This window comes from Choloepus didactylus, chromosome 16 (genome assembly GCF_015220235.1).
Source record: "Choloepus didactylus isolate mChoDid1 chromosome 16, mChoDid1.pri, whole genome shotgun sequence".
In the NCBI taxonomy this organism is placed as follows: domain Eukaryota; kingdom Metazoa; phylum Chordata; class Mammalia; order Pilosa; family Megalonychidae; genus Choloepus; species Choloepus didactylus.
Window position 1 is genome coordinate 1,424,477 of NC_051322.1, and position 14,619 is coordinate 1,439,095.

General features: G+C 38.5%; 1 protein-coding gene across 8 annotated transcripts in view; it reads right to left on the reverse strand.

Moving 5' to 3' along the window:
* ATP9B (ATPase phospholipid transporting 9B (putative)) overlaps window positions 1–14,619 on the reverse strand; it is a 415,099-nt gene that overhangs the window by 325,239 nt on the left and 75,241 nt on the right. For 7 of the 8 annotated variants that reach the window (XM_037805661.1, XM_037805663.1, XM_037805662.1 and 4 more), the window contains exon 5: window positions 11,443–11,551. In XM_037805661.1, the coding sequence (XP_037661589.1) occupies window positions 11,443–11,551 (109 nt within the window). Of the gene's footprint in view, window positions 1–11,442; window positions 11,552–14,285; window positions 14,476–14,619 lie in introns of all 8 variants that reach the window. The other variant, XM_037805664.1, reaches the window with a different exon arrangement.

Sequence of the window (14,619 nt, forward strand, 5' to 3'; positions counted from 1 at the left end):
TGCCAGAAATCGACTGGCATTTATAAAGGGGGTTCATTTGGTTACAAAGTTACAGTCTGAAGGCCATAAAGTGTCGAAATGAAGGCATCGACACAAGTATACCTTCACCGAAGGAAGGCCAATGGCATTCAGAAAACCTCTGTTAGCTGGGAAGGCATGTGGCTGGCGTCTGCTGATCCCAGGTTGTGTTCCAGCTTCACTCTCAACCCCTGTGCATTCTTCAAAGTGTCTCTCTTGGCTGCAGCACCTCCTTCTGCCTGTGAACTTTTTTATAGGACCCCAGTGATTTAATTAAGACCCACCCTGAATGGGTGGGATAACACCTCCATGGAAATTATCCTATCAAAGGTCTCACCCATAGTTAATTGAGTCACATCTCCATGGAAACACTCAATCAAAGGATTCCAACCTAATCAAGACTAATACACCTGCCCCCCCAAGACTGCATCAAAGAACATGGCGTTTTGGGGGACATAATGCATCCAAACCGACATATTTCACTGCCTGATCCCAAAATGACATGATCTTTTCAAATACAAACTACATTCAATCCATTACAATATCACAAAACTTAAATCATTTCAGTAACAATAGGTAAGTACATGATCTCATCAAAATCAGTTACATCATGGTCTGTCCTAAAGCAAAATTCGCCTCTGGCTGTGGACCTGTGCAACTTAGAACAAGTTATCTGCTTCTAATATACAAAGGAGGGACAGTCATAGGATAAATATTCCCACTGCCATAGGGAGAAACAGAAAGGAAAACAGGATTCAAGGGACCAAAAGAGTTCCTAAAACCTGCGAGGCAAACTTCATTAGATTTCAAGGTCTGAGAGTCATTTATAGAATGATGTTTTATCCTCGAGGCTCAAAAGAGCGGCTGTGCCACCCTTTCCAAAGGTTTACATGGCAGCCCTTTTCTTTCCAAACGCTGGGGTGAGTGCTCCAACATATCTACACACTGGGGAGACCACCTTCTTCTTGGCCCTACCCTCCTCAAGCATCGGGTTGCCACCTAGACTGCCTCTCCAGGGCAAAGGCGCTCCCCTCTCTGAACAGTGGGGTGGCAGCCAGGCTCTCCCCAATCCCGGGGAATGTGCTCCACTCTCTCTGAGGCCTGGGGTGGCAATGCTCTTCCTGAGCATCAAGGCGGAAGACCCGCGCTCTGCCTCCGGGACAAATTCACCCTTCCCACATGCGTGGGCCACTCTGCTCTCCCTGCCCAAGTCCTTTTGACTCCAGACCTCAACCTCCATGGCTCTGTCTTTGAAGAAAATTTTCCTTCAATTTCTTCCTTCTGCGTCCCCTTCACTCCAGACCAGCAGTGGCTCCCACTATACAGATCTCAAAAAAATCTGTTGACTTGGCATGAAGCATACAGGGGTCAAAACTGTAGACAACAGGACTTTCCACAAATCCTTTCCGGATTACTCCATCTCCGATCGTGGCTTGTACTGAAATGGCAGTCAGGTTCCATGTTTGGTTAAATCCTCAAGTGGGGCTGAAACTTCTGGGGTCTCAAACTATCAGTTTCTGGTTTCTTTGTACCCAAGAGTTCAGTTCTTAGCTTATCTCTCTCCGCTTGCATTTTATATAAGCTGCGAGAAGCCAGGCCACACTCTCGATATTTAATGTCAAAATCTGTTCAGCTAAGTATCCCAGGTTGTCGTTTTCAAATCCTGCCTTCCATACGACACTTGGTCACAACTTTGCCAAATTCTCTGCCACTTTAAAACAAGGATCGCCCTCCTTCCAGTTTGCAATGACACATTCAACATTTCTGTTCAAAGTCTCATCAGAAGTGTCTTTCGAGTCCATATTTCCACACTCTCTTCAAAGCAATTTAGGCCTTTTCTATCAAGCTCCTCACAATTCTTCCAGAATCTTCCCCTTGTCCATTTAAAAAGCCGTCCCAACATGTTTGGTATTTGCAAACACAGCAGCAGCAACACCCCACTTCTCTGGTATCAAAATCTGTTCTGGTTTGCTAATGCTCCTCTTATGCAAAATGCCAGAAATGGATTGGCTTTCATAAAGAGGGTGTATTTGGTTTCAAAGTTACAGTCTGAAGGCCATGAAAACGTGCAAATGAAGGCAGCGACACAAGTGCACCTTCACCGAGGGAAGGCCAGTGGCATCCGGAAAACCTCTGTTAGCTGGGAAGGCCCGTGGCTGGAGTCTGCTGACCCCAGGTGGAACTGCTGCTCCAGCTCCACCCTCAGCTTCTGCATATTCCTCTAAGTGTCTCTCTTGGCTGCAGCACCTCCTTCTGTCTGTGAACTTTTTTATAGGACCCCAGTGATTCAATTAAGACCCACCCTGAATGGGTGGGGTAACACCTCCATGGAAACACTCAATCAAAGGATTCCAACCTAATCAACACTAATACATCTGCCCCACAAGATTGCATGAAAGAACATGGTGTTTTGGGGGACATAATACATCCAAACTGGCACATGCACACACACAGGAACTAAGAGGAAATGTGGAAGAACAGTTATTCCACTTCTACTCATTTATTCTCAAGACACAAGAATGCATATTATAGGATGTACATTCAATGCTTTTCTTCCAGAACCAAAGAGTTTGATTATAAATGATTAATTACATACATGATTTATTCATTAGGCTAATTAAACAAGCATTAAACGTATTATAGAATACTCAATGACAAGGAAATGGCCATAAAATTAAATGAAAACAGTATGCTAAAAAGTATAGATTTTAAAAAAAAGTATACACATACAGAAGTATAGGAACTTCTAAGAAAAATAGCAGCATATCCATGAAAAATCTCCCAAAATCAAAGAAATTAAGAAAAAAGAACAAAATAATCAAGAATTATATTCTTAGTTTAGGCTATTGTGTGTTTTTTAGAATTTTTGTAAAAGATTCTTACTAAAAGAATTTGTATCTTCTAATGCTATACAAGAAAGGAATTGATATGCTATTTTAAAAATTATATACAGAACAATCCCATCTTATAAAGACTATATCCCAAGGAAGATGAAGTTTAATGTTTTAATTTGTTTCTTCCTTGGCTAAAATCTTAAGATATCATCATAAACACAGGCAAGGGATTAAAAGTGAAGGACATTTTGTGGGAAAAAAGTTTTTACCAAACTTGAGACATCAAAATGTTTAGATATTCAGTAATAACTTCCTTATGGTTTGCATAACAAAAAGCATTAAAATTTAGGTAAACATCACATGGCAATTATGATCTGGTGGGCAAGGCCAAAATATTCCATCTCTGAAACTCTCCTCCACATTGTCTATGAAAGGAAAAGGACAGCAAGAGGAAACTTACTTCAGTTCTAGAAATTGTACACCTCCTGAGGATATATTCTGGCTTGAAATAAATTTTTATCTGTTAACTAATTTAAATTTTATATATTATAAGCCAATCAATGTTTTAAAAATTATATTTCCGGTGTTCTAGGCCCCAAAATTCAAACAATGAAACAATGAAAACAAAGAAAACTTTAAATACATGAATATCATGAAGAAACGAATTAATAGATTCGCTGAGGGCAACCCGGGAAAAAGTCAACACTTGAATATATGCAGCCACCCTGGTCCAACCACAGTGAACAAAACAAATAACATCGGGAATGTAAAGTATATTCTGTGTGCCTGGCATATAATAATGTTTTGATAAATATGATTTTATAGTAGAAATGCAATAATATCTGCTGAGTGTTCTTGAATGAAATACTAGAATGGATTCTTCTCCTAAGGTACTCAGATTTAAGACAACATACAAAGGATGACTCAAGTACACTTCAGAAAAAAGCACTAGATGAGATCAATATGTGAAAAGCTAGGCATGTTTATCAAAGAACTACCTGTATTAAGTAAAACATAGACAATGATTTCTAAATATCCATTGTTCCACCTCATCTAAGCTGTCACAAAAGTGGACAAACGAGATAATGTTACATAAATTAAACAATGTCATTTCTGTTTGAGTATTCAATTACAGTAATCAAGTGTCTGATTACTTCAAATGCATCAGCTTCCAAACAATTTCTGATGAGACAATTCAGCTAAAACTTAAGTACACTATTAAACTAAATAGCTATCTTAAGAAAATATGACTATCACAAATGGAAATCCTTTTTGCCAAGCAGAAAATATAGCAACCCATACAACCCATTAGATTTTATGATTTCCCTTTGAAAATGTATTTAGAGCATAGACAATATATAAAAGGCAACAGAGAAATTCAAAGACCTCTTAACTTGATTTTTCAAGGAATTATTACTCACGAACGAAGTGAATTTAACTAATATATTGCAACATTTCACTGAAACAATAAAATGTTTTAAATGTAAAAAAGAAGACTAAAAATTTTAGCAATTTGTACTGCAACACAATTACAGTGTTGATAAATATCAAAGATACTGAAATACAAAGGAATAAAAAAAATCATCCCATTTTTTACTCTACTTCAACAAGGTCCCTTATGGCAAGTAGACTGGAACATGAGAAACATGCAAATATTCTCTCTCTCTCTCTCTCACACACACACACACACACACTCATTCACAAACACAAGCACTTTACATAAGGCTCAAAGACAACAGACTTCCTTCTCCCTCATATGTCTGAATACTTGAAAACATGTTAAGCAACAAAATGCTAGAACCATTCAAAGAAATAGCTGAAATATACCAGAAAGCAATCATTACAAGCTGCATGAAAGACCCATAGCACAGAATTAACTGAAGTTCCATTTCCAAATTTAAAGGTTAGCAGTAGGTTTAAACTTGGAAAATTCACAAAGAGTTGATGATATGTATGACTTCCTACTGCTGAGATTTGAGGCTAATTAAAACAAAAGCAAAAAAAACAAACAAAACAAACAAATCAAAACAAAAAATCTCTGCTAAGTGCCTGACTATCTCTGCATGAGTAAAACGCAAAATTGAGACTCATGTTTGAATCTTGGGAGTTTATCACAGTGCCCAACACGTTAACAGGTACTCGGTAACTATTTGTGAAATTAAATTGTGGTCTAGTCTATTGGGTGATTATAACCAAGATGCACACCTCTGCCTAGCAATGGGGAAAAAATTAGCAGTGATTCCAAAACTCTGAAAGTAGAATGCCACTCAATTCAAACCCCTCATCAGGAAGTATGCAAATGCTGTTAACAAGCAAGAAAATCTATTTTATTTTCCCCATCTTATCTCTGCCTTTTCTCTGAAGAAACTTATAATAAATAATAAAAGCAGTCATAAACAAGGAGAAAGGCAGTAAATTAGCAGCAACCAATAGGGATAATAATCAAACAGGAAGAGTGCCTCATGAAAAAATAAAAGCCAGAAGTTAACTCTACATCACTTCACTGCAACTGAGATAATATACCAGGTAAAACTTTCTATACTTCCAAACAAAACACCTTAAGTATATCAGCCTATGTAAAAGGTAGAAGCGGCTTTCTTTTAGTTATTTAAAAGAAAAAAAAAAGAAGAAGAAGAAGAAAGAAAAACAGGGGGGAAAAAACACTTTTCCACCTTACTTGTACAAGAATGTACTTGAAAACTCCAAATAGAAAAACTGAATGTTGTAAATCTGCTACTACAAGCTTCAGTAAAGCACTTAAGAAAGTAGCCTCAATGCCTATCAAAGATAGATCATTGTGAAATATTTCCAATTAAGGAGATGAACAGCAATATATTATTGTTGAGGAAAGAAATTTTAAATTGCACTTTATAATAAGCAGAAATGGATTCTTTATATTCTAAAATTTACCCATCAGTCATTGACATCAGGTTAACAAGCCATGAGGCAATGTGCTATAACTGAAAGAAAACTAGATTTCAAGTCAAAAAGATCTGTGATCAAATGCCAGCCCTTTCAAAAAGTACTGCAACTTAAGTCAAATTATTTAACATGAGCTTTAAGTTTCTCATCTGTCAAATGGAAATAAGAGCAACTCACATGGGTGGTGCCTATGAACACTATCACGGTTACCAAGAGCAGATATTACCATCCTCTACATGTAAAATTTGCATTTCTTAGACCCCCAGCCAAGATGGTTAATTAAACAAAAAAAAGAAAAAAATGTTTACACTTGAAATAAACCTACTGAAAACTATTTTTAAAGTACTTTGATTTCAAATATAGCAGGCATTCAAAAGACATGGTATTAGACACTCTACCTTGACATAAGACTCATTTTTATACTCTGAAGCAAAACTGACATAAAAATGATTTTAAAGTGAACAATTCAGGGCCATTTAGGACATTCACAATCTTGTACAACCACCACCTCTATCTACTCCCACACTTCCTTCACCCCAGAAAGCAACCTCATACCCACGAAGCAGCTATTCCCTACCGGCTCCTCGCCCCAATCTGCCTTCTGCCTCTAATGGGCTTGCCTATTCTGGACATTTCATACAGATGGAATCATAAAACATGTGATCAATTTGTGCCTGGCTTCCTTCACTTAGCACAATGTTCTCAAGGTTCACCCCTATTGGTGCATGGATCAGAATTTCATTCCTTTTTATGTATGGATGGATACCATGATTTGTTTACCCATTCATCCATTTACCGACTGTTTCCACCTTTTGGTGATACTGAGTAACACTGCAATGAATATGCATGCACATCTATTTGTTTGAGTACCTGTTTTCAATTATTTGGGGTTGATACCTCACAGTAGACTTGCTGGGTCATGGAGAAATCCTGTGTCTAACTTTTTGAGTAACTGCCAAATGTTTTGAATAGCAGCTGAAATATTTTACATTATCACCAGCAATCACACTTTGTGTGATTCATATCACTGTTCATATTTTCTAGTTCTTCTTGAGTGGATTTGGGTAATTTGTATGTTTCTAGGAAATGAATGTTTCAACTAGTTCATCTAATTTGTTGACACAGATTTTCATAGTATCCTGTTATACTTCTATTTCGTAAATTCAGTATTAATTCTTCACTTTCATTTCTAATTTTAGTTACTGGTGCTGTCTTTCACTGCTTTAAGGATGCCCTTCTCCTTCTTACCGGCCTCCCTGGTTTCTGATGATAATTCTGCAGTGTCTCTTGAGGGCCCCTTAGAGACAAGTCATTTCTCTGTTGCTGCTTTCAAGATTCTCTGATCGGTCATGGCCTTTGACAACTTGACTACAATGTATCTCAGTGTGGCTCACTCTGCATTCATCCTTCTGGGGACAGTTGCAGTTCTTGTGTGTATAGATTTGCATCCAATCAAATTAGGGAGTAGTCATCCGTTATTTCTTCAAATATTCCTTCTCTCCTTTCTCTCCCTACATCTGGGAATCTCGTTATGCATACGTTGCTTAGATTAAAGGTGTTCCACAGGTCTCTTAGAGTCTGTTCATTGTTCTCTATTCTTTTCTCTTTTTGCTCCTCAGACTGGATAATTTTAATTGACCACCTTCAAGTTCACTAATTCTTTCCTCTGTCTGCTCATATCTGCAACCCTTTAGTGAGTTTTTCATTTCAGTTACTGTACTTCCCAGCTCCAGAATTTTGGTTTGGTTCCCTTTTATAATTTCTATCTCTTTATTGATATTTTCCATTTATTCATACACTGTTCTTCTGATATTCTTTAGCTCTTTGTCCTCAGTTTTCTTTACCTCCTTCAGCACATTTCAGATTGTTGATTTAAAGCCTTTGTATAGTAGTTCAAAGTATGTACTTCCTCGGGGAGTTTCTGTTCTTCTGTGAATGAGTCACACATCATTTCCTTGCATGCTTTGTAACTTTTTGTTGAAAACTGGACGTTTGAATATTATAATACAGTAACTCTGGAATTCAGATCCTTACCTCTCCTCCAGGTTTGTTCTTCTTGTTTTCTGCAGGCTGTAGCTGTTCAGTGACTTCTCAAAACAATTTCTGTAAACCCTTAATTCTTTCTGATATGGGTCCATGAAGTTTCTGTTCTTTTAGCTCGTCTTCAGTTAGTGCTCTGACAGATTTCCTTGAATGCTAGTAACCAAGAAAAACTAGAGAGTGGGAGGATGGGTGAGAGGGAGGGAGGGAGGGAGGAAGGAAGGCAAAAAAAAAAAAAGCCTCTCTCCCAGTCTTTGCAGATTTGCTCTGTGTTGGGGTACTCCCTCAAAGCTTAGCCAGCCCATTTACAACTCTACCCTAGCTTTCACTTCCTGCTATCAGTGAACCCAAAGATCAATTCGAAGTGGAAGCTTAGGGAATTCTCAGGTCTTTTTTTGAGCATGCATCCTCCCTAGGCATGTGCATGACTTTCTAAATTCCACCTTATACACTGGCACATCTGAATGCCCTAATTTCCCAAAGAAACTCTCTCCCCAGCTTTTCCAACCAGGCTTTTGACCCTCTATTGTAGGCCTCCACAATACTCTTTTGCCCAGGAAGCCACTGGTTGCTCATTCACCTTACAAATGTTTGAGGAATGCCTGTCATTTTGCTTTTCTACTCTGAATTCCAAGTAGGGCAAAACAAAGACAATTGCACTGTGAGACCTTCAGGCAGCCCCAGACAGGTTAGAAGAGATAAAGAGCATTCTTTCTGAACAAGCTACGGCTGCTCCATTCAGAACCAGGGACCAGGGTCCCACAGTGGAAACAGGAACTGCTGTCTCTAAGAGAGTCACCACATAAGGGCAAGTAAAGATGCCACAAACCTTTCCTACCATTTTAAAACTATCTATGTTAAGCATTTGCATGGGTGTTGTAAGCCTTTGACTGTTCTCCAGAATTCTTATAAAGATGGTTCTGAGAGTTCCTATATTAATTTTTGCTGCTTTGGTGGATGGACAGGTGCTTGGAGATCCCTGTTCCAACATTTTTGTTGAAGTTACCACATAATTTATTTCTACATATTACAATTATTATGCCAGAAACAAATCTCTGCTCAGCCCAAAAACCACAATAAAAACAATTAAAAGAAATAAGATAGGAACTATATATATGTTCTAAAAAGACACAGCATAGTAACTTCTAATACCTGGCCATTATGGTGATTCTTTTTGCCAAAAGTAAAATTTACCTTCTTTTCTACAACTCTACTTTCTGCCACCATGCCACTATTTCAAGCATCAAAGCTTGTTAAAAATTAATTTTTTAATTCAATGGGGAAATCATAGTCTTTTTTTAACAGATGTTGTTGGATCAACTGAATATCCACATAAAAAAGAAAGAATTACACCCATATCTCACACCATAAACAAAATATTAAGTGGAAAAAGGAATCCTCACACGCTGCTGATGGGAATGTAAAATGGTACAGCTATATTTGGGAACACAAGTTGGCAGTTCTTCAAAATACTAAACATAGATTTACCACATGACCCAGCAATTTTACTCCTAGGGATAAACCCAACAGAAAAGAAAACCAACATGTACACAAATATTTATAGCAGCATTATTCAATCCCTATGGCCATCTGTGGAATAAATGAATAAGTAAAATGTGGTGTATTATACAATGGAATATGTCTTGGAAATAATAAAAAGGAATGAAGTTCTGATACATACTATAACATGGATAAACCCTGAGAACATTATGCTATGTGAAAGTAGCCAGTGACAAAAGACCACATACTGCATGATTCCATATATGTGAAAGGTTCAAAATAGGCAAATTGATGGAGACAGAGGGTGGAGAAGCAGTTGCTTGGGGCTGGGGCAGGAGGAATGAGAATGACTGCTAATGTTTTCACAGTTTCTTTAGGAGAGTGTTAAAAATGTTCTGTAATAAGAAGGTAGTGATGGCTGCACAATTCTGAATATACCAAAAATCACTAAACTGTATACTTTAAATGGATGACTTATGGCATGTGAAATATATCCCAGTAAGCTATAAAAAGCATCTGTTTGTCAGGATTCTTTCTGAGATAAAGATACTTAAATGCACTCAAACTTCATTTTGAAGCAGACTTCGGGGTAACTATGAATGCCTATAACTAAATCTAGTTTTTCGGACTCTTCTCTCATTATAAAGCTTTCAATGGTCACTTTTCTCCTGTCATAACTATTTGTAACAACTCCACCCACTCTCTTCCTAAGACATGGCTTCTTACTGTTGCTGCAAAGGAGAGGCTAGGCCTCCCTGTAATTGTGCCTAAGAGCCTCCTCCCGAATGCCTCTTTGTTGCTCAGATGTGGCCCTCTCTCTCTAGCTAAGCCAACTTGGCAGATGAAATCACTGCCCTCCCCCCTACATGGGATCTGACACCCAGAGGAGTAAATCTCCCTGGCAACAGAGAATAGGACTCCTGGGGAGGAATCCAGACCCAGCATCATGGAATGGAGAACAACTTCTTGACCAAAAGGGGGATGTGAAAGGAAATGAAATAAGCTTCAGTGGCAGAGAGGTTCCAAAAGGAGCCAAGAGGTCACTCTGGTGGGCACCCTTCCACACAATATAGACAACCCTTTTTAGGTTCTAATGAATTAGAGTGGCTAGCAGTAAAAACCTGCAGCTGTTAGACTACAACCCAGAACCCATCAATCTTGAAGACAATTGTATAAAAATGTAGCTTATGAGGGGTGTCAATGTGATTGGGAAAGCCATGTGGACCACACTCCCCTTTGTCTAGTTTATGGACTGAATGAGTAAAAAAAGGAGGGAAGGAAAAAAAAAAAAAAGGGCACCCAGTGTTCTTTTTTACTTTAATTGTTCTTTTTCGCTTTAATTTTTATTCTTATTATTTTTGTGTGTGCGGTAATGAAAATGTCAAAAATTAATTTTGCTGATGAATCCGCAACTATATAATGGTACTGTAAACAACTGAATGAACACTTTGTTTTGTATGACTGCATGGTATATGAATATATCTCAATAAAACTGAATTTAAAAATATATAATAAAAAAAGAATACTGCTTCTTTTTTACTATATGAACAGAAAAAAACAATTAACATGCTCTCTAAGAACATAAGTTAAGCAAGGGTTAAAACTCCAAATGAAGGTCAAGGAAGAAATGTACATGTACAGTTACCATATTCATTCGTGACATCTATTTTAGTTGCTCAATGGTCTTTTCACTTAAATATAGTTTAAAGACATGGAACTAGAAGTCTGCCATTTATGAGCGGTTTTAAAATATACTACATAGGAAAAGTGCTATTATTCTTCAGAGAAAATGTATATAACCAGTTGGATTTCACATGGGTCTAAATACAATGCATTATATACAAACTACAGTAGAACACTTTACATTATATGATTATTAGTATATACATGTGTGTGTATGGGTGTGTGTTTACACATGTATGCCCTAGCATCTGGAGTATGAATAAAAATCTAAAAATCTACCACAAAACTGTACAATTATAAGAAAATGAATTATATAACATATGTAATATCATACTACTACTTTCAGAAACAGAATTAGGACCCTTTTTCTTTTTTTTGTCATACTAATTATAAAATGTCAACCATATTAAAAAATGCTGAATAGTATTAGAAATGTCTTGCTAACCTCTTACTGTAAGCTTGCTATATAGTTGTGAATTTACTTCCTTGTCTCGTCGGAAACGCCGAAATTCATCAATTGCTTCCCGCATGATGGTAACAGCCAAGACAAATCCCTATAAAACAAATTAAAAGGAGGTATTTGAGAAAACTGAACTTTCAAAAGAAAGTAAGGCAAAATTTTTCTACTATACAGATTTACTTTTTTTTCTCTCAGTTTATAATACTCTAAAACATAAAATATATGACAAAAAGAAAAAAATAACAAAACTCTACAAAAGGAATATCATACAAAGTAAAAGATTGACAATTCTCCAGTATACCCAAGAAAAAAGTTTACATGCTCCTCATATTATGTACTTCAAGCTAAACATGAGTAAATAATTAGTAATCCAAAGAAAAAGAAATTACCAATCTCCAAAAAATGCATGCTTAAATTCAGAACACACAGGCATTCAAACATCAAATTAATAATAATAGATACAATATCTTGTGAGTAATTTCTGCACCTAAATCTGATAGAATAAAAACAATCAGGCATATAAGACAATCGAGCAGTGATGTGTATATGAGGACTCCTACTGATCAATTTTCTTAAATAGCACATAATTACACAACTGCATTTGAGAGCCCAGAAAAAGCCACTCTCTCAGTGATTACAGAAAGAAATCTCTTTAGTACAGATCATATTACTGAGGACCCTGTTTCAGTCTACTTAGTAAAGAACAGAGCAGTGGCATTTCCACTGAAAGAGCAGTATCTTTTATCCTCATTTCTTTCAGTATAACCAATAGGCTAAATTAGCAGGCCACCAGACAATGTTTCTTGAGTTTAATGAAATGCTGTTGTCCTCAAGTATGTTACAGTCAAAGCCTTTTAAATGCCATGGCCAACACACGAGGACAGCCTCCCAGCGTGCACTAGCTCTTCCCACTCAAAATCAACCACATGATGTTGTGTTTTTCACACCACTTGGTCACTCCTGCTCATCTCTCTTCAACCACAATTTCTACGTGCTCATCTTCCCTGAACATAAACATTTAAAAATCAGTTTTAGGCTCCCTCACCAGAGCACCTGCCCTTGACCGTGCAATCACCTCTCACCACATACACCCAAGTTGTCTCCTCCCTGTTTCACCCAAATGACTCAAAGTCTGCACTTTGTGCCATTTACCTCTTTTCACTTCCCGTGCTCACTACAACTTTGTTTCCACTAGAAACCTCCACAGAAATTTCGTTTCTGTTGAAACGACTCTCAAGTAAGATGGATCAACGTAAAGAAACTCATCCTAGCCCTCTGCTCAATTAACCACTGTTCATCACTCCCCTCTTTTTTTAATTCTCTGCTTCCTTTGCTTCCTAGACACCACACCCTCCTGGATTTCTTCAAAACTTCTCACAGTTCCTTTACTTACTCCTCCATGCACTCCTCTTATCCAGTCACCCCTGGAGATGGGTGTGGAATTCTGGTCCTGGTCGTCTGATCTCCCAATTCTATACTCATTTCAGTAGCCCTCACACTCACACTGGTCATTCTCATCTATAACCATCACCTGGAAATAATTTTATAACCCTTTCCTCTCCTTCAATTGCCACCAATCGCCATGCCCTAACCCCACATGGGCGTTGGCCAGGTCCTCCTCATGCCACCTACTCGCTCCTAAGTCAGTCTTCCTGCCTGCAGCCTCATTCCCTCAAGCCCATTCATCCACAGAATTAGCAAAGTATCTACCAACAAGATGAACTTGACCAATCATTCACCAGGGAGGTGCCCCGGCAAATCCCTCCCATAAATCTTCAATAGCTCACCATTACGTAGACTCCCATTGCGGAAGTACAATGCCCCCAAATAGGGTCTTTAAAATGGAAGGACTTCTAACCTCCCACACCAGAGAACTGTCGGCAGTCTCTCAGAGGGCTTTGCCAGCATGTTTCCCGCTGAGTATCTGGAGCACCACATTAAGCATTCTAAAGCCGCTCTTGGGCACACTGAGAGAGAATGCCATGGGCAGTTGGTGGCAAAGAAGGAAGACTTGGTGTGGTGTGCCCCATACATAACCACCACTGCGCCCCAGAAGACAGATGCTGATGGGCAGAAGGGGGCCCTCATTTGAGCCCTGGAGCACATTCTAATCCTGTACATAATAGCTTGGTTGAAGTTTAATTCACATACCAGAGAATTCACCCTTCTAAAGTACACAATTCAGTGATTTTTAGCATATTCAGAGTAGTGCATCCATCAATGCTATCTAATTTCAGAACATTTTCATCACCCCAAAAACAAACCCTGTAGTCATGAGCAGTCCCTCCCCATTCTCACTTCCCTATGCAGCCCCTTTGTTTTCACCTAAAAATTTTTATTTGAAAGCAAAATAAATCATGGTAGGAATTTGTTTTATAAGCCAATGGTAGAAACTCACAAATCAAACAACCACACTTTAATTTCTGTGACTATTAAAACTAGAGGGTGTTTTAAAGCTGTAATTATTTGTCCTTGCTCTTAAAGCAACTACATATTTGATCAGAAGCTGTTGGCACAGAGATGGAGGGAGGCTGGGAGGCCCGGAAGCTGAGGCGGTGTACAGGGGTGGGGTTCCAAAGGCAGGGATAACAGGCAACATGATGGAGCCCCACGCCAGGGAACCAGCAAAACTCAATTTCTCAGGGACATTTTCACAGTCAGAAGTCTTCTACTAACTGGTTGGATTCATCTGCAATTTTAAGGGCAGGTGCCTGCCTTCTGGCATCAGATGCAATGATGACCCTTTGGGATATTTATGTATGAAGTCAGCACAGAAACGTGTACAGACTGGGACACCAAACGAGACAGCAAGTATGGGCAAATATTACCCTCTGGTGGGTGTTTAAACTGCAGTATGCCTTCCGTGCACTTTTCACAGGTTTGGGCAAAGCAGTCTTGTCCATTCAGGGCTTCCAGAAGTTTTCTGGTCCCCTCACTCCATTTAGAAACATCTTGATGCCCTGATAAATCATTTCATCTTCGTCAGTCACATAGGCGTTGGCTCCCCAGACCACCATCCTGTTGATGTAAGATGGATATTTTACAGCTGAAATGAGGGCAGCTACTCCACCATCACTCCAGCCCAGCAGCAAGAGGTGCTTAAACGCCAGTGTCCTCATCAAATCAACAGCCCTTTTCTGTACCCCTTTCGAAAGACCACTG